The sequence below is a fragment of the Desmodus rotundus genome, chromosome 10, assembly GCF_022682495.2.
Source record: "Desmodus rotundus isolate HL8 chromosome 10, HLdesRot8A.1, whole genome shotgun sequence".
Lineage (NCBI taxonomy): Eukaryota > Metazoa > Chordata > Mammalia > Chiroptera > Phyllostomidae > Desmodus > Desmodus rotundus.
The window spans coordinates 45,675,568-45,695,786 of NC_071396.1; the positions used below are offsets into that span (position 1 = coordinate 45,675,568).

At 58.2% G+C, this 20,219-nt stretch overlaps 1 protein-coding gene across 1 annotated transcript in view; it reads right to left on the reverse strand.

Annotated features, from left to right (window-relative positions):
* FSTL4 (follistatin like 4) overlaps window positions 1–20,219 on the reverse strand; it is a 331,311-nt gene that overhangs the window by 21,781 nt on the left and 289,311 nt on the right. The window contains exons 8-9 of the mRNA XM_053912698.1: window positions 11,862–11,982; window positions 405–566 (exon numbers count right to left, since the gene is read on the reverse strand). Coding sequence (XP_053768673.1) covers window positions 405–566; window positions 11,862–11,982 — 283 coding nt within the window. The remainder of the gene's footprint in view (window positions 1–404; window positions 567–11,861; window positions 11,983–20,219) is intronic.

Consider the following 20,219-nt stretch of genomic DNA (forward strand, 5'->3'; position numbering starts at 1 on the left):
AGAAAGGACAGTGCTCAGGGCGGCCTGCTTAGCTGGGACCGCACTCCCTCCCTCCCTCCCTCCCTCCCCTTTCTCTTCATAGGGCTACTGAATGTTGTTGTTAAAAACACAGCCCCTCAGCAGGGCCGAGGGTGGCCAGCCTCCTGGACACACACCCAGCAGGGGCCAGAACATCTGAAATGAACTGCGGGGGACCTGGGACCTGGCCGGCAGCTTCTCGTCATCGTACGTAGAAAGCCTACAAGGCTTGTGTGAGCCCAGAGAGCAGAGAAATTGGGGGAGACGTTTGTTCGCTCCCAACACGGCTGATTTAGAAACAAATCACCCCCTCCCTTCCATTCCTGGGGACAGAGTCGGCTTGAACTTAAGGGGAGCAGCCCAGGGACACTGAGGACGGTTCTTACCTAAAAGGGAGAGCTGTTTGGACATCTGGGTGGAGACATCCATGCCATTTTTCAGCCATGTGATCCTGGGCATGGGGATGCCCTCCGCGTGGCACCTCAGGCTGGCCGCCACCCCCGGCTCCTGGGCCTGGGTCTCCGGGTAGACACGGATGACTGGGGGCACTGTGGGTGAGAACCGGCGCCGGTCAGAGAAGGCCCCACTGGCCTCGGGCCTGCGGTCCAACCCCGAAACCCTGCTGCGGGGAGGTGAGCCGGGAGGCAACGCCGGGCTTCTCTTTGTAAGCAGCTTACAATCATCCTGTGGAGCAACTGGAGCCCCGAAGAAAGCTATAGAATGGGTCGCAGGCAACAAACGCGCCAGGCGTCGTGCCCTGTGGTTCATGCTTTCACCGTTATTCCAAGTATGATCAGAAAGACACCCAAATATTTAATGCGGTTCAGCTGCTACATGTAAAGAGCAAGCGCCGCTGACATTTATTTCTGAATGACTAAAATTCAGATGTATTATTTCTGTTATTGGAAGTCATTGGGCGGAGGCCGAATTTCTTGCAGGAAGTGCTTCTCAAAGCTGCTGACGCGTGCTGACTGGCAGGCGACTCGCTGTGTCGCTGCTCACGGGAAGCCCATCGATTTTCCATTGGTCATTGTTATTTCTCCACTTTTCTCATCCCCCGGAACACGGGGAAAGGCAGGTGCGTCCTCCTGAACTCTTGACTCAGCCTTGGGCCCTGGCAGTCAGCCCTGGGGCTGGCGTGTGGCCTGGCCTGCTCACCAGGTGAGCGTGCGTGCGTGGGCCAGGTGTCACCCTCCACAGAGCACAGGCCTCTCTTACCTGGGCTGTGTGTGGGGAGGTACCTGGAGGAAGTAAAGACTGTCTGGAGGGACTTGCATCCTACCCCTAGCGTTGGGCCCAGGAAATAAAGTAATTACCATTTTCAGTGGAATTGAGGGGCTCTTCCTTATTCATGCATTTTGCTCTCCGGACTTCCAAAAAGGGATTGTGAGAGCTTATGTAAAGGCACCTGGATGTTAAACTGAACAGAACAAAAGCGTCGCACTTCTTTCGGAACGGTGGAGACAGGTTCTTCCTGAGCTGGGCAGCTGCTTCTGTGGAAGCTCCTGCCGTCCAACAACAGAAACCACCCCACTCCGAGATGGCGGCAGAGTAGGTGGAAGCCACACTCACCCCTCCCAGGACTAAACTGGAATCGCAACTAAATTATAGAACAATGAGCCTGAATAACCCACTGAAGACTAGATGAACAAAAGAAATAACCAAGAGTTTACAGAAGCCACATGGAGACTTGTAGGAAGGCAGAGACACAAACAGGGCTGGCCCTGCACCCCCATGCAGTGGTTGAGAATCAGGAGGGATATCTTAGCAACGAAGGTCTCCCTGACGAGTGTGGGGTCTGAACCCCATGCTGGACCCCCCAGCCCAGAGCATCGGAGCTAAGAAGAGGAGTCCACATAACACCTGGCTGTGAAAATCGGCGGGGATTCTCTGTGCCAGGGAGAGACAGGAGTCTGCTAGAGACCCAGACACGCTCTTAGAGGGTCAGCGCACCAAATCTCACGCGTGGCCACTCACCCTGGGCTGCGGTGCAGGGCCAGTGGCTGGGAGCAGACTGGAGTTGTGTGAGGAGAGACTGGGTTGTGTGGCTGTGGGGAGAGAGCCGAAGGGACAGCTGCCAGAGTCCCTGTGCTGAGTCCCTCTCCCAAACGGCCCACAGATGCCATCTTTCCTGGGTCAAGCACTCCCCTCCATACGGCATCAGCCTGGGGGAACACACCAGCCCCAGCCTCCTGACTCCCTGTCGCCCACCCGGTGGAACTCATGCCCTGTGGAGGAGTCACCTGCTTGGGCATGTGGTGTGGACTTTCTTGGAGGGCTCTGGAGGAGGTCCGGGTGAAGTCAGGGGCTGTCAGGGACTGAACTGTATGGCTTGAAGGCAAGGGCCATTGCTCCCCTCCCACCTGATAGGTGCTGCCTGCCCCCGCCCCATGGGAGACCCACTAGCCTCGCCCTCCCTGCTCCTGGTGGCCCTGCCCTGCTGAGCTTGCCCCTTGCAGAGCAGTCAGCTGGCTGCTGCCAGTCTGGGCCCACGGTGAAGACTTTCCCGGAAGGCTCTCCAGGAGGTCTGGATGGACTTGGGGAGGCAGAGATGAACAGGGAGAGACTGGGTGATGCGGCTGTAAGGGCGGGGGTATTTTTCCCTTGCGCATCTGGCTGATGCCACTGTGCCCGTGTGGTGCCCTCCCTTTACTGGCCAAACCGTGGTCTCTTTGGGCCCGATAAACTCTGCTGGCCTCACTCCGATGACTCCGTGAGACCCCACCCAACAAAGTCCGTGGGTGCCTGGTGGTGGTAGCAGGCCTAAGGTCAAAGCATAAAGGCTTTGACTTTTGCCGAGTGGCTTTAGACCCGGCACTGGCACTGACTTTGAATCGGTATCAGTCTGATGAACACCATTTGCCTCTACCTGGCGACTCACTGAGAGCCTGCCTTGTGCTACTGGCATGCCCCCCAGAGGCGCTTCCAGGGACTGAGCCTAACGGGCAGCTGGCAGGTGGAGGTGGTACTTTGGGCCATTTGCTGACCTTCCCCTGGGTTGTTGCTGGTGGAAACCAGCCTTGGCCCACAGCTTGGCCCTTCCCACACACACCCAGGTCCAGCAGATGCAGCCACAAACGGTGGGTCACTTTGTAGCTCCCAACAGGTAGCCCAAAGCTGGTCACAGGTAGCACCTGACATTGACCTGCACTGGAGTCCCTTCGAAGGGGCGCCAGAACAAACACACCCAGAGGCAAGTTTTACACCACATCAGAGCGTGACTCAGTCAGCTCCACAAGCGGCACACTCCTCAGAGCCTACCACATGGGGTCATGTTCCAAACCACACCACGAAGTTAGTATAACCTGGGCACCAAAACCAGCCAGAGAGCACAAAACTTGACCACAGGCCTAACTCGCTTAGGGATAGATGCACCAAACTCCCGAGTAAAGCAGGAGCTGATCACAGCTGGCACGGTTAAAAGAACATCCTGTGACCAAGAAGAATACGTTTCAATGGCAGGCGAGCTGTTGGGAAATTTACAAGGAATCACGCCCGAAGTCAAAAGCAGTCAGCAAAGAAGGGACACTTGTGAGCACTGAAAGGGGAGTTGAAAAAAATTCAGAATCCATTTCTTGAGGGAAAAACCTCAATAAGCACAGAATATTTTCTTCCCACAGTGAAGAATATCTCTATAAAAAGAAGAAACGGTGCCGTTCTTTTCAGAACAGCGAGGCATTAAATCAGAGGGGGAAGGACGGGGGGAGGCAACATTACACGGGCCATTATTGCCCACGGAAGGCAAGGAGTGCGAGGTGCAAATATTGAAACCATGGAGAAACGTGATATTTTACCTGGATGTGCCCCAGAGAACGAACCAAACGGCGGTTAGGGTGAATAAGCGAATAAAGCGGCCAGCGCCGAGACACACCAAATTAATAGCTTGCTTACAAACCAGCAGCAACCAGATCGGCTGAACGAAGAAAACTGTAAAATCACGCGGACGTCACAAAAAAGGCTGGAACAGCCGAGGAGATGTGTTCTTGGATTGGAAGATTTACTGTTGTTCACAAACAAGATATGCCAAATTAAGCCATCCACTTAACCTCATTCCAATTAAATGGGTCTTGGCAGAACGATTCTAAACTTTATCCACAAGGAAAAATACATGAAAACAGCTGGGGAGATTCTGAAAGCCGAGAGTGACGGCTGTCATTTCCCATACCAGGTACTACAAAGCGTGACAGCCCCAGACGCTGGGACGTGGAGACGTGTAGGGTGGTCCTGAGGGCTGAGGCCACTCCTCCTCTGGCCTGCGTCCCCCCCCCCTCAGCAGGACTAAAGAGGGGGCCTCGGCATGGCCACCTCCCAATGCCCCTCCCCGCTCTGGCCCGACCGCCACCTGGGGGCGCCAGGACACCCTCCCTCGGGCCCTTTATTCAGGCTTGTGTGAGTCTCCGCCAGAAGCTGAGGCCTCTGGGGCCTCCCGCACCCCCAGACCTTCCGTGTGCCTTCTGGAGCTCACGTTCCAGCCTCAGCAAACTGTCCTCTATCCTCAAACCCTCCCACGACTGTTCCTTCGCACTCCGGAAGCCCGATGACCCTGCTTCTCCTGCAGCCGCCGAAGTGGAGTTTGTACTCCCTCCCCTCGCCCGCCACTGGGCTGGGTGGTGGCAGGCGTTGTCCCGGGTCCTCACTGCCACGGCAGACCACTGGTCTTCCCTTCTCCAGTTTGGGGTTTCACGTCATGCCAGCCTCACGCCCCGGTCGCCCCTCTCTCACCTGCTCCAGGATGTGAGCACCGCTCTCTCCCCCACCTCTTTCCCACTTCACGTAGGATCTTCCCTCTCGGCCCATGAAATGCTGTTAATTTCCATCTTGAAAAAAAACAACAAAACCCACAACTTCTCTTTATCCTGACTTCTCTCCCCAACTCTGTCCCTTTTCTCTCCTTGAAAACACCCTGAAGAGCTGACCATCCTCAACGGCTCCGGCCTCTGTCCCGATTCCCGCTGAGCCAGTTCCAGGCCGGCTTTGCCCCATCACACTGTGGAAACCGTTCAGCTCCACGTTCCATGGCCCCAGAGCCGACCCTGAGCCGGTGGCCAGGCCCCCGTCCCCGTCCTCGCCTGAGCATGTGGCCCAGCTGACCACTCCTCCTCTCTGGCCCCCAGACTCCATGCTCCTGTCTTCCCATCTTGGTGGCTTGTCCTCTGTCTTCCTTGTTGACTGTCTCAGCTCCCAGGCTCCAAATGCTGCTGGGTTGTTTGTAGGACGCTCTCTTTCCTCACTCGCTCCTTCCGTGATTTGTCCTCTGGGCCACTGACTTTAATACCTACCGTCCACCCTACGAGGCATCTGAAATGTACCTCTCCAGCCAAGCCTCGCCCTCCGACTCCAGTCTTGGACACCCAGGGGCTGCACGCCACTCCGCACGCACCCCGACCTCTGCCCCGTGCTCGTCTGCGGAGACGGCCCCTCCACTCGGTTGCTCAGACCACGTCCTTTGGAGGCACCTTCGACTTTCCCACCAGGTTGACACTGATGTGACCTTTTCAGTCAGGCCTTCATCACTTGCCGTCCTGAGATGCCCACCTTGCATCTGACTCTCCTGCTCCCCTGCAGCTGTTAAAATTTCTTCCTCGATCCTTTTCACCCTCGGACACGCACCACACAGACAGGGGTTTGGTCTGTTTGCTGCTGTTTCTAGTGCCCTGCCCGGCGAGCGGCAGGTAAAAGAAACTCCGTAAATCTTTGTTGAATGAATGGAGTGATGTCGACACTGAGATCTGAAGGATAAGGGGGAGCTGGCAGTAAAGAGGGGGCAGGAAGAGCATTCTCAGCCAGGGAACAGACAGTGTGCGGCTGGGAGTCAAGAGGCCAGGAGTGTTGGGGGAACTGAGAGGCGTTCACAGGGTAGGGGCGTGGAGGGCGGGGAGCAGGACCCAGCACACACGACTCTGTAAGCATGGGGTGTAGCCTCACGGGGCAGGATGCTGCTGTTGCCCCTCTGTGCCCCAGTGGCTCAAGCTGCCCGTTTTTCCTGAGGGGTTGATGTGGGGGACACAGAAGGGGTGCAGCCAGGCCCAAAGTGGAAGGGGCACTGCAGACAATCCTTGGCCCCCTGGGCCCAGTGCAGCCAGTGGGGACCCCGGGCCTTGTTGGGGGAGAGCAAACCCAAGGCAGCACCAAGGGGCTCCCCTGAGCAGCTCCCCTGGCCCTGACCTGACAGCTTGCTAAGCAGAAACTAGAATGAGGATGTTAAACAGAAGGATTTCCCCATCACCTGGGTGGGAGCTCACCTACGGCCTCCAGGACCAAACTGTCCCCTTCCCGAGTGCCGAGGGGTGGGACAGGCCTCGGGGTGGGACAGGCCCCAGGCTCTGAGCAGCTCCTGTTCATGGTGGGCAGAATCCATGCCTCCTCCTGGAGCCTGAGCTGTGGACCCAGCCCCTGCCAGGACAGGGAGACATCAAGGGCCCCAGTGCCCTTGAACCCCACTTGGACAGGGCCCTGTGGGAAGAAATCCTGAAGTTTTCCCTGTGAGGGGTGGAGCAAGCGGCCGCCTGCCAGGGGAGGTGGGGTGGGACCGGCTCTCTGACAGCCAGGAGGCCAAGACCCCACTGGTTTTCTTCTGCCAGATTTGCCCTCTTCTTTTGTGTAATTTGATACTAAAAATCATTGCAAATTACTATGTCCTGGGTAAACACCTTCAGCTTTCTTTTTTAATTTGCAAAACCTTCCCATGAAAATGTCTGAGTTCGTAACGCAAAGCCCGTTTTCTTTGGGAAGCATCGGAGGCGGAAGGCGGCATGAATGCACCCTGAGTAAGAACGAGGCACGTTCACAAAAGCACCATGTAGGACAAACGAACAGATTCAGGAGCTGATCGTTGTGTTTGGGGGGGATGAATCGCTCCTTGTCTGAACTGTGGGGAGGGGGAGGGTGTTTTTAATTTAACGGATTAATCATCTATGTCTGGAGTTCTTGCTCCTTCCAATGAAAGCAATGCGGGCGGCTTACGTGGAGTTATAAATCACGTCAGTGTTGGGGCCTCGTCTCTGGGAGGCTTGGTCCATGGGGAGGTTACACGAACAGCTTGCAAGAGGCTGTGGTTTCCTGGAAGGGACTCCTTTGGCCAGCCTGGTCGAGGCAGTTCCGGACGGAGAGGTTCCAGGAGATGGCAGCCCAGCCCGTATTTGGGGTCCCGCTCTTGCCGCCAGGGAGGGGGGCAGCTCCGGGGAGAAGAGGTCTGTAGGTCTGCATTTTATTCCCGGTTTGGCAAATTTCCGAGGGTCTTGATTTTCCCATCTGTGTAATGGGTTGGAGGCTCTCTGAGGGGGCGCCAGCTCCAACCACCTGTGTCTGCCAACAGCGGTTAAATATAGCTTGAGACAACCCCCAATTTCCCCCAGTCTATCCTGCCTTGGACTTTGAACTGTATCGGTGCCAGGCATGTTCCACATATCATATCTCATCAGACTATAGGGCAGGAGGTGGCACTGTTGTTCTAATTTTTACAGGTGAGTTTATTTGCCTCGGCCTATACTGCAAGGAAGTACCGGCACCGGGACTTGAACCCGGGTCTGTCTGGCTTAGTGTTCATGCCTTGACTCTCTGGCGGAGGTGTTGCCAGCTTGGGTCTGCCCTGTGCCTAGGATGGAACAGCGCCCAGCCCAGCTCCTGCTCCTGTTCCCAGGAGTGCTGTCTCTGTCTCTTGGGCCCACAGGCCACCCGTTAACTCCCCAGCACACCTGCCGTTCACTTGAATCTTCTGAGTGCCACCCCATCTCCTCTCTCATCATTCCCCTTCCCGTCTTTGCTCTGAGGAGACCCCAGCTGGAGCACCGGACACAGAACACCGCTCTGTCTGTGTGCCCGAGGCACTGCCCCAGAGTGAGCCCCAGGCCGTCTGCCAGGCCAAGCGGGGCCCAAAGGGGACTTCCAACAGCCCTGCGGGAGAACTGCGCCGAATTCTACCCGAGCTGCTCAGGGCCACCTATGGAGCTTCGGATGGACAGCGGGAAGGAGCACAGCCCACAGATGAATTTGTCACTGCGTTCGCACCTTCCTGGAGGGCTCCTTAGAAACGCAGCGTTCCTTCTGTCCTGAGCTCCAGCAGCGCCTGCTCAGCCTTCCCAGGGGCACCTGCCCGAAAGTTACCCCCTGGGGCACCACGCCACGGCCTGCAAAGCCCCAGTGCCCGCCGCCTCTGTAGGCACTCCGCACTGACCCAGCCTCCTGGAACGTGAACAGCGTCGGGAGTCTGCCCAGGGATCTGCTAAGCCCCACCCGGAGCTGGACGACACCAAGCCACTCGGCTCAGCAGCGTCAGCCCTGCCGAGGGCAGGGCCAGCTCTTTCTGATCAGGTCTGAGCTCAGCACTGGGACAGAGACAGATGAGGCAGGGTCCTGTCCCCTGTCCCTCATGGTGTGCAGCCCATGTAGCCTCACGGAAACTTCAGCTCTTCCGTATGACCTGGTCCTTAATCGCAGCCAGCTCTGTTGAGTCCAATAGCACCGCACTTACTGGCCTCCCCTGGTCAGGTCTCCCACCTGTGTGCGCCGCACAACCACGCCCCGAACCGCTGAGCCCTCCGCACAGCCAGGCCCTGGTCAGCGTCAAACTGTCGTAAAGCACAAAGGCTCAGGTGTGTTCAGCAAGAGAAGAGTTTCTGCCCAAGTAAAGATAACATCTTGGCCTCTGTTGTGTTTCAGCCCCAGACCCATGAAGGCGGACTAACCCCGCCAACCGCCTTCTTGCAAAACCAGACAGCTTAACTCCATGGCTGACGTCAGGACCACACTCAATGATCGACTACCCTGCACCTTGACCCTGACCGTCAGGAGAGCCCACGGCCCTAACTCCCTTAGCTGCCACCATTAATGATTCCCCCCATGTAACCCATCCCCCAGAAGCCATCAGGAGGCCAGGTTAGCACACTAGCTCACCCGTGTCTCCAGGCTTGATGCCACTTCCTTAAATAAACCTTTACTTTCTTCTTTGCCAATCCTGTGTGTGTCTTATCGGGCTCTGGTGCACACAGGCAAATGGACCCCTTCCGTTCGGTAACACTCACAGCAGCTCTACCGTGACCTGCTGGCTGACTGCCCCTGCATCCCACATCTGGATCCTCCAAGGGCAGCAACACCAGGCCCCCACAGGGAGGGGAGGGCAGGGGTTAAGAGCCTCAGCTTTGTCTGCAGGTCCTAACTGTAGGGCCGGGGGCACTGGGCAAATCGTTCACGGCCCCTGAGCCCCAGGCCCCTCATCTGACCCAGGACGGGGCACGGCAGGTAGTCAGCAGGTGTTTGGCAGGTGTCGCTGCTGTAGTTGTGGCCTCACAGCGTTCTGCTTTCAGCAACAACTTCCCACCGCCCCACGCAGACACTCGTTTCCCTCTCGGCCTGCCGGGCAAACTTAACTTCCGGAGCACTTCGAACACCTCCTGTCTTGTTCCCAGGCCAGCAGGCAGGGGGCTTGTGTCCCCGGAAGGCAACAGCTGGCCTACATTAGCACGTTGCTCCCGTGAGGGGAGCTGGTGAATGGACCTGAATGCCACCCCCAAGTGCCTGGGAGTCAGCCCAGCCCGGGACCTTGGGGGCTCCCGAAGCTAGGGCCACCTGAATGGCCTGGCCCAGATGTCTGGGAGCCGAGTACAGTGAGCCGACTAATGAGGTGGAAAACTGATCACAAAGGGGTCCCATCAGGCTTCCTCCAATTCTACTGATAGTATTGTGGCAGGAAGAGAAGTCGGAAATCTCCGAGCAATTAGGAAACGGACCTCAGACAGCCTCTCTTTGGGAAGGTTTTGCTCTGTTTCGACTTCCCCAGAGCCAAGAGTAGCTAGCCTCTTCTGGGGAGACTGAGCAATTGCTGGGCAAGTGGGGGCTTGGGAATAGGGTGGGGATGTAGGAGGTGAGAGGGAGGGAAAGGGAGAGTGAGGGAAGGGGGAAGGGGGACGTAGAGGGAAGAACGGTGGGGGTGGGGGTGGGGGGAGGGCTTGAGCAGCGTTCTCCAGTGCCAGCTGCTTGGTCCACTGTGAGCCAGCTGCACCACACCGCACCACGAGGGCCTGGGCTTTGCTCCTGGACTCGAACTGGCAGTGCGGAACCAGCTCATCTGCATCATGAGCTCAGTCTCAGAATTCTGGGGGAACTCGGGGCAGAAGGACCCTCCTGGCACCGTGGACTTGCCACTTCATGTTTGGAGGCATTTAAGACCACAGCGTTTCCGCCAGAAGCCCCAGGCTCACCTGTAGAGGCTCTCACCTGTGAGCCGCAGGGCAGGTGGCTCCCCTCCCCTCCTCACAGGTCTGCTTTGGAGGGAATACAGGGGACAAAGCTCAAGCTTGGTTCTGTGAAGCGTGGGTGGGACATGAAGGACCGAACTGAGGATCTGGGCATGTGGGCTGATTTCCCTTTCCCAGGCTTGTCTGAGGCCCCCGAGGACCCGGGGAAAACCACATGGAGCTGTTCTGGAACCAAACAGTCCCCAGCGTCGTACCATGCTGGGCACCCCTTGCTTGTTTTAGGCCAGAAGGCCCTCTGCACGCTGCAGAGCACCGTCCTGCCCCTGCCGGGGGAGAGGCCCAGACACGGCCTGCCAGCTGCACATCCCCCGGGCCTCTGAATCCCAGCCTGGGCTGGCTCACCCAGCGGCTGTCATAACTAAGAACCTGTGGGTTATTTCTGGTGAAACCCAGACACTACACTGTAGGCTTGGATTCAAGCCAGCAAGCACAGCCACAAAACCCAAAAGGATTAAGTATATCCCAGCTCAAGGGAAATACTAATAAAATACAGCTTAGCAAGTATGAGTATAAAAATCCCTAAAACATCCTATAGGGTAAATGCACAGGCAAGCTGAGCTCTCCCAGGCGTCCTTAAATGGCTTGTCCCTGTGGATCCCAGAGGTGAGCGGAATTGAGCTCGTTCCTGACACCTTGCCCTCTGTATCTCCGAGCACCAGCTGGCTCAGAGGGTGCGGGGCTGCCACACTGTCCCGACGCACCAGCTGCTGCTCGGACCTGCCGGGTGACAGGAATGCACCCACCTGGGGTTGGCTGAACGAGTCTGATTTCCTTGGGGTGCTGATCCACCCTACCACCGAGGGGAGACCACGGCTTGTTGGTTCTCGTGGCTGGTGTGGCTGGTGTGGCTGGGCGGGGGGTGCAGAGTGCCGGCCCTGGGTCTAGAACAGCACCTGCCAGTGGCCCCAGGCAGTGACCTTACCTAGAGACTCACCCATAACGTGGGTTAGAATATGCCCACTGGGGGTATCCCTTCGACATGTAAGCAGAAGACGGGCCGGGGCGAGTGCTCGGAAACCATAGGCTGCTGTGCTTATGGGTGCTGTCCCCCGGGGTCCGGGCAGCACGGGGACTGGGAGAGCGCGGAGCCTCACAGGCCTGCTCAGGTGCGGTCTCGGCTGTGCCCAGCTGAGGCTCATTGAGCTTCTCAGCGAGGGAGGTGGGAGCCAGCCTGGGGGAGGGAACAGTGCCTCCCGACTGGACAAGTGACCTGCGTCCACACTGCCTGGAAGTGGGGGTGGGTTTCAGACAGCGTGTGCGTCTCACTGGAGCCCAGACCACACGGGGCAGCTTGCCATGGCCACCACGTCCCCTGTAGCGGCACTGCCGGAGCCTCAGCCGCTGAGCGCGAGCGGCCTCCACGACTCACCCCCTGCCCCAGGATTCGGTGCCTCAGAGAGGGCTTTGGTGAAGCCACGGAAATTCGTTGTGGGCGTTGCCCTTTCCCTACTGCTCCCCTTCACTCATGAGAGAGATGGAGAGTTTGGGGTCGGGTATTTCGTCAAGCAGACTACAGGAGGGGGGCCGCTGTTCTGAGCAGCATTTGGGGGATGCTTTGAGGGGACGACATGCACGGAGCCACTTACTAACCATTCACCTGCAGGACGTGGGTCTGGAAGAGCTCCTCGTGGCCGGAGGCGTGGCAGGTGTAATTGCCCATGTGGACGGTGGTCACTTTGGTGATGTAGAGGGAGTCGTCCTCTCCGAAGTCCTGCGCAGGGCAAGAAAGACAGCGAGGTGGGCCTCTCTGCTGAGCAGGGGGAGGGGCCGCCTGGTCTCCCGGTTTCCAGGAAAACAGAAATGCCACCACTTCGGGAGACTCCCTTCCTGCCGGTGCCCCTGCTCCACAGAGCCTCCCGTGGGAACTGCACCCCTGTCCCGTGGCGCTCGCCCCGACCCTGTGCACTCACTTAAGGCCTCGTTCACCTTCTCTGGGAGGCGGAGCCTGAACACCTTCCCCCACGAGCTCCCTCTCAGGTTCTACCAGTTGGGCTCCCCTGCCCTGCTGTTTATTGGTGGGTTTCCTGGGCTCTCGCCCACCGTTCCAGGAGGGTGCCTCGGTTAGTGTAGGCAAACTTCTTAAAGGGCCAGACTGCAACTTGTTTTGGCTTTGAGGGCTTCGGGGTTCTCATTGACTACTCAGCTCTGCCTCGTAGCGTGAAAATAGCCATAACGACACATAAGTTAACCAGTGTCACTACATGCCAAGGAAATGTTATTTAAAGAAAGTAGGCGGCAGGATAGATTTGGCCTGTGGGCCGGAGTTTGCTCCACTTGGGTTTACACCCCACCTTGATACCAAAATAACTTCAGGCAGCTGGCAGACATCTGGGTGACCCCCCGGGGAGGGGAAATAAGACTCTGAGGACAATGGGGAACCGACCCCAGAGGGCAGGGCATTAAAGAGAGCCAGGAGGGCTGGGTGTGTGTGTGTGTGTGTGTGTGTGTGTGTGTGTGTGTGTGTGTGTGTTCCAGGGGAAATGGCCTGCAAGCCTCATCCCTCTGGCCCCGCAGGTCTCACTGTGGGCTCCTGTTGGCCTCGTGTGGGCGGGAGGGGCTTTGGGCTGGTCAGAGGCCCCTGTGCAAACCTGGGCACAAAGCGCCCCCCAGGGCCTTTCGGTCAGCTGCGTTCTCTCCAGCAGAACCACGCGGTGCGGCCCCGTCCAGGCCCGTCTGCAGATGTGCTGGGGATGGAATCACTGGTGTTCCGGGGGGACCCTTCACCTGGCGTGGCCTCAGCTACCACGCATCTCTGAGGCGTGGGGCTCAGAGCTGAGGGGACAGGAGGGCCTGGCTCCCAGGGCTGTGCCGTGCGGGCTGCGAGGTGACAGGGCCCAGCGCAGGAGGCTCGGGTTTCAGCTTGAACTCTGTCACGGACCCGACATTCCCGCGTCCCTCTGCCAGCGGTGGCTGCACCTGGAAGTGGCGCCCTGCCTGCCTCCTGAGGTGGTGGGAGATGTGCAGGAGAGGGTCTGTGAATACCTTTCCCATCGTGGGGAGCATGACAGGCATGGGGGTGGTGCTCTTGCCGTTGTCAGCTGAAGCTGCAAAACTCCCCCTGACCACGTGGAGCCAACACCAAACCACCCCTCCTGCCATTGCCCTTGGCCTTTGCCCACAGGGGCAATCGGGTGGCTGGAGGGAGGAAAAGCCACCAGCCAGTGGGGCACAAGGGTTGTCCAAGGACAGCTCCTGGTCCTTGTTCTGTTCGTGCTCCTGCTCCCGAAACACTGGCCCCTGTCTTGCTCACGCTCCCAAGCCCAGCCACAAGCCTCACGAGTCCTTCAAAGATGCTTTCTGTGCAATTCATGAGCCCAGAGAGGGGGTGCGGGCTCAGAGAGAGACTTGGGTCAGGGCAGGGGCAGGAGGATGGAGAGGATGCCAGCACCTCGCATTCAGGGGTGAAGCACCCAACAGCGCCCCCAGTGGAGGGAACTCTCGGAGAGGGCTGCAGGGATCCTGTGCGCTTCCTCTGAAAATCTCTCTGCTTCTAAAAGCCCCACTCCTATCCCTCCGGGGAAGCTGCAATAATAAAAATAAAATACCAGATAGCTGATTTGTCCTGTGTCATAACAGAGCCATAAAAGGTTCATACCTGAGTTGCTTATGAAAGGCAATGGTTAGTCAGTTCTGGGGCCGACACATTTCCGGTCTGAGCTATTTCCTGGGTCAAAAACCTAAGTCTGGAGGAAAATATACTTCGCTGGAGTTCCAGTGGCAGGGCAGCATCTTGAAAGAGTGCTGGGAAGCTGGGTGCAGCCCCCACCTTGGGAGCCCCCCATACCACCTCATCGGTGGGTTCCAGGGCAGACTCTGTCCCACAGGGCAGCCCCGAGCTGCACCCAGGGAGGCTGGTGCCCGCTGGGGCCTTCATTCCCCCTCCCCGATGCCCTCCTCAGCCCTTGCGCCCAGAGCACTTCCTCACGGGCCTCGGTGCCCCCTGCTTGTCCTCACCGCCGTGGGGGTTGTGGGGTCACAGCACCACAGCATTCCTGGGCTGAGAAGTGCCCGAGGCCAGGCCGAGGCTCCCCCAGGGCAGCTGCAGAGCAATGCCACAGTCTGTAAGGGCTAACTCTGCTAACCGGCACATACGGCCTTGTTTATCCCTCGGAACCCCCTGAAAGCGTGGAACCCAACAAAAGCCCAGTCCTGTCTCTCCTTCAGAGTCTGACCTTCCCTCACCACCTCCACAGCTACTCCTGGGGCCAAGGTGCTGTCTTCCCTCCTCAGGGACAGCAGCCAGACCACACCCCTCCTCGCCCAGAGCCACAGACTAGAGGGTATGCAGGGGTGGCCTGCCTGTCCCCTCTGCCAGCCCGACTCCTTCCACTCGCCCTTGTCATTCCACTCCAGCACAGTGGCCCCTCCTGTTGCACTGACCTGCCCTCCTCCCCAAAGGTCTGGCTTGCTCCCCTCCTTCAAGTCTGCTCAATGTTATCTGCCGCCCTTTCTGCACCCCCACCTTCCTTCCTGCTTTATTTCTGTCTGGCGCTCACTACCATTTCGCGCACTGTTCTTTGTGCCCACCTCCTTTGCGCCTGTCTCCCCACATGGGAACCAGTGCTCCACGGGGCGGGCAGGGCTCTGAGCGCGCTGTGTCTGCAGCGCCCGGGCCAGGGCCTGGCATCGCTGGGCCCCTGCGCGAGGCGTGAGCAGAGATTCCTGCAGGGGTGGTCTTCTGGTTCTCTGGGTTTGACTGCTGATGACCCCACCTCCTGCGTTCCCATCCACCTGAATGTCGCCAGTCACGTGGGCCAAAGCGAGGTGAGGGGTGGGGAGGCAGAGAACTGGTTCCCCCTCTCCCCACCCCGCCTCCTCCTCCCAGCTGCCTCCCTGGGGCCAGGGCGCACTGAATACTTGACTCGGAGGACCAGAGGCAGAGATGGGAGAGCCCTGACCTGCAGGCCCATCCCAGACCCGACGCGTGAGTCCCTAACACAGTCATTTACCTCTGTGTCCGTGCTCCCTCACTGCTTCCGGAGGCAGAGCCACCACTGAGGGGCTCACTGGGCGCAAGGGGTGTGCGGCAGCCCTTCAAGGACGCGCGGGGCTGCGGGGCGCATCCCAGCTCCACTCCGAGCCCCTCACACGTTACCAGCCCGTGAGTCTGGCTCGGGGGAGAACCTGGCTCCGTAATAAAATAATGTCTCCAGGCTAAAATAATAGGCATCACGTAATCACAGAACAAAGTGCGGGTTGTTTTCTGGAACATGAACACGGGCTGCAGAAATCAAATTTACCTCATTGAATGGGATAAAATTACCTTAAAAATTGATTTATAAGAAGCTTCGTAAAACTAAGGCCGCAATCCTTCCGCTCCTGACTGTTTTCTGAGGTCTGTGGGAGCGCAGCCATCAAGGCCTGATTGCATCTCTTTGACTGTCTTTTTGTGGATGGCTTTTTGTTGCCGCTGTTCCGGTGCATGCGAATGTATTAGCGGAGTCAAGGCTCCTTCCAGCAGTAAACAGATGCCAGCGCAGACCGTTCTGTTACTGATGCACATCCGTCTCGGGGGAAGAGACAATTTTACGTACAGACATGGATTTTGCCTTTCAAAAAGTTATATTCTAAGTATCTGCCCTTAAAAGAGAAAGTAATTAAATGAGACTTAAGTATTGCACTGTATTTAAGCAGAGGCGAGAGGAAGGATGTTGCCATAGCAATGCAGGGGAGTCAGGTCCAAGTCACATGACAATGAGCCCTCAGCGCGGAGGACGTGGTGACTGTGAGTTAGACACAGGGACTTGGGCGTGACTTCGGAGTTCGGGGTAACGATTCGGCCAATGCTACTAGTTAACACTCAGTTTAGAAACACTTATTCAGAGCTCTTCCAGCTCTGCCCTTCTCCGGAGCCCTCCTCGGGGAGGAGGGGGCAAGGGGGCTCTTTGCCTCCCTCTGGTTCAGTTCTGGCCCCGGGATTGGGCTAACCTCGGCTTCCCACCTGCACCAACATTTTAACGCCAGGGACGCAAACACGAGTGGTACGCAGTGCTGCGGAGACGGCCGGCCCTCAGAGGGGTCTGCGTTCACATAGGCACCCGTGTCTGTTCTCCAGACCAGGGGAGGACCAGACGCACCATCGGTGGGCACACGCGGGAGACCTGAGTGTGCACACACACGCTCATTCCACCCCCCGGCCCTCTACAGCCGACCTCTCCGACCCACACTAGGGACCCCATGCTGGTCACTTCTTCCCAGCCCCTCGGAGGAGGACGGACCTGCCACTCTGCCAGGACCTGCAGAACCTCTTGCTCACAGTCCTCTTAAAAAAGGCCCTGCAACTTGAAGAGATCCCTGAGCGGCTGCTGAGTCGCAGGGCAGGGCTGTATGGACAGTCACTTTCAGGGCATCTGTCCTGCCCAGGTCGGAGCAGGCTCGTGGGGGGGCTCCCGGCTCACCCGGGAGTTCAGGGAGTGTGTGGGCAGTCTCCCCACGGCTGTGTCAGCGGGAAGCACTTCCTCTCCCTGTCCCCAGGGTGTGGTGGGGCCTATGCACCAGCTATTGTCTGCTGAGTGGTGGTGGTGGGGTGGTGTGTGTGAGCCAGCTGTGCTGTCTCTGCGGGAGCCCTGCAGGGAATTGTGGAGAAGAGGCAATATCACCCAGAGAAAGGCCGGGTCTGGGCCCTCAGCCACGGGGAGGGGATGTCCAGGCCTCGGGATGTCCTGCCCCACAGGAGTGCCCAGGCCTTTGTTGGCCTGGGAGCTTTCGCCACCGGACAGCAATGTGACGGGGGCCCTGGGCCAAGTGGTGTCAGTTCTGCCTCCCCGGGGGCTGACACCAGAGGTCAGCCACGTGGGCAGGACTCGAGACCGACCTCTAGTAACGACTCTGGATGCCAGGCCCACGTGAGTTTCCCCGGCTGGCAGGACGCTGTGTGTATTGTCACACATCCGTGCTGGGGGAGTAACATGCCCACGACTCCACGGGGCCAACGGCAGCTCACAGGTGGACCCCCCTGGACCCTGCCCCAGGGTCTCCCCTCGGCAGTTTTAATCTGCAGTCTTTCCCTGTAATCTGCCATCACCGTGGCTGTCACAGCCCTCGGAGGGTTCCCCGAGTCCTTCCAGCAAATGACTGCGGCCGCAGGTAGTTTTGGGAACTCTCCACACCTGTTGCTGACGTCGGAGTGACAGCCATCTGGTCAGACTGCTGTCTCTAACTGTGTAGCCGGCGCCCAGACTCAAACAGGGGGTTCCGGCCCAGTCGTGTGGATGCCGAGGGGCTGACCTGGGAGAGACTCGGGTGCCCGAGTGCGCACCTGCAGCGGAAGGCTCTCATCAGGGACACCGTTCTGAGCCCTCAGCCAGTCCTCAGAGGCCAGAGGGCAGACACCTCTTGACTGGCTGGGACTCCAGAGTGGCGTGTGGGGCAGTGGCAGAACGTGGGGCCCCCTGGTGAGTGGCAGGTCTGACCCCTGAACAGGGCTTCAGATCTTTAGTGGAGCAGCCTCGCAGGGCCAGCTTGGGTGGGCGGGGCAAAGTGCACCTTGCCCTCAGAGAGGCCTGGACCGGAATCCCAGGCTGGGAGGTTCTCTCCGACCCGGACCACACACTCCACGAGACAGCCAACTGCCACTCGAGCTGTCCTTGAAACACTGCAGGGAGGATTAATGAAATTTCCTTCTACGGCTCATTTCAGGGACTGGGAAGGCTTGCAATCAGGACATTTCTCCTGAGATGGCGTTTAAAACTCTTCCACACCGTTGGAGGGAGTATAACTTAGCGCAGGCTTGTTGGAGGGAGATCTGGGGACATCCATCAAAACCCCAAACGTGCCCCCGCTAGAACGTGGTCAGTCTGCTCCTAAGAACTTATCTTACAGGCCTCCTTCTGCAAACGTGCGAAGAGGTGTGTGTGAGGTGCCCACAGCAGTTCTGTTTGCGGTAGATAAAGCCAGAAAGCAGGCGGAACGTGGGCACCCCTGCGTGGGGCTGTTGAGGGCAGCCCGGGCACCACCTGTGCTCACTGTGGCTGGGGGCTCTGCATCGGGTCTGGAAGCTGGGTCACAACTTCCCTGAGGGGCCTGCACCTTTGAGACGGGGCCCGAAGTGGTCACTGAGCTCACAAAAGCCTGGAAGCCAGTGATAGAGGGAAGAGAGGTGAGCCGCAGGGGGCCACCGAGAAAGCAAAGGCTGTTGGGGGCCCCCACCAGTCGCAGGGGCTGGTGTGTCCAGCCTGGCCCCGCCCCTCGGAGCTCTGGCCCGCGCTCCCAGTGGGTTGGACTCATACAAAGCTCTAAGGAACCAGATGCTCATCGGTGACCAGCGTGTCTGACATTAGCCTGAGAGAATGGGCCAAAGCCTTTGAATGTTTCCCGTCCAGCGTTTTCCCAGATTTTAAAACAAAATGTGCCCGAGCGTTTAATGAGATTGTTTTAATGCAGAGCCCACAAGCACTGTTGGCCGCGCGCGTGGCAGCTCTCCACGCTAATCAGACGCCTCTCATCTTTCCACGGTGGGCTCGCGACTGGTTCACACAAAGACAATAATAATTAAATGAGTCATGAGCTCCTAAAGCATTCTCTTTTGGTCTTTTTAATAATTCACTTGCAAGGAAGAGTTGGCTGAGAGCGTATGCTTCATTAGAGCTGTTTGTTCCTGGTTTTACACCATTTAGGCACGGGGGGGGGGGGGGGGAGTGAGCCTTTTAACACATCCTTCAAACGCTGGCTCACGCACTGTATTCTAATGGGTTTTGTTTTTCTGCTTTTATCACTACTCTGCCTGCTGACATTTGAAAGTCCCCAAAAAGCGAGATTGGGCGAGAGGAAAAATAAAACCCAACACAAGAATGGCTCTTTCAAGTTATTTGAAATATACTGGATTTGTTGTGGGCTTTTTTTTTTTTTTTTAAGAAGAATACAATAGAAAAATGTTTCCTCTCCCCAAGAATGTCCCAGCCAAACAATCCCATGCGCAGGTCTCGGCCTCTGCCCACCTCCCCTGCCGGAGCAGACGCCAGGGGCCTGTGAGGACAGCGGATGCCGCCCACAGCCCCTGGAGCTGTGCAGGCCCAGCTGGCCCCAGAGCGAGGCCCTGGCAGTGCTGGGGGCTGAGGGTCGTGTCCCAAGAGTTAGGCACACAGAGGGCCCTGGCGGGGGTGTGCAGGCCGGCTGAAGGCCCTGGCAGGTTCCCAGACCCTGTGGGTTACCTGAGCCCGCCTGCCTCCCGGAGTTTCGGTGAGGGTTCCACGAGATGACTCGCGTGCACCAGGCAGCACGACCCTGGCCCCTGGGGACGTGGGAGCTGCCTGTCCTAATGGTTGAAACAGCAGCGTTAACACAGCAAGGATCCAGCAGGTCAGCTGTGTTCGTGACTTTGGGGGTGTCCTCTCCCTGCTTCTGCTCCCCTTATGGGCAGGTCCCCCGTCTCTGGGGGTCATACGGGACAGCAAGGAAGACAGTTATGAGGGGAGGGCAGGTGACATTGTTCAGGCAGGAGGTGCTGCTGGGTTTGGGGACAGTTCACTTCATCCCGGGCGGCTGCACGTGGTCTGGATGCGGGGCGGGGGCCTAGAATGGGTTGCACGTTCAGTTTTGGCAGAAGGTGAGGCAGCCACCCCCTGGGTCCCCAGCCCCCAGAACACCTGGGACGGAGGCCAGAGTAGGGCAGGAGCCTGAGGACCGGCCTCTGAGATGGGCCTCACCTCAGTCCTACAGCCTGGCCCTGAGCCCTCGGGAGAAAGTCAGGGCGCTGTGGTCCAGGTGAAAACGTGAGGTGCCTGGGTGGGATCGGGTGTGCCTGGCTTATGTGCAGGACCCCCCATGTGCAACGGGCTCCTGCCCCCAAGGGCCCTTCTTATCTCAGGCTGTCTGCCCTCATGGCTGGGAGACCCCTCTGAGGCTAAGCCAGTTGGTCGCCTTTCTGCTCGGGTGGGTGCCTGCAGTAACGGGCGCTCCACTACCTCCCCAGGCAGCGTCCTTCCTGAGGATGAGCTGACCCCTGGGGGA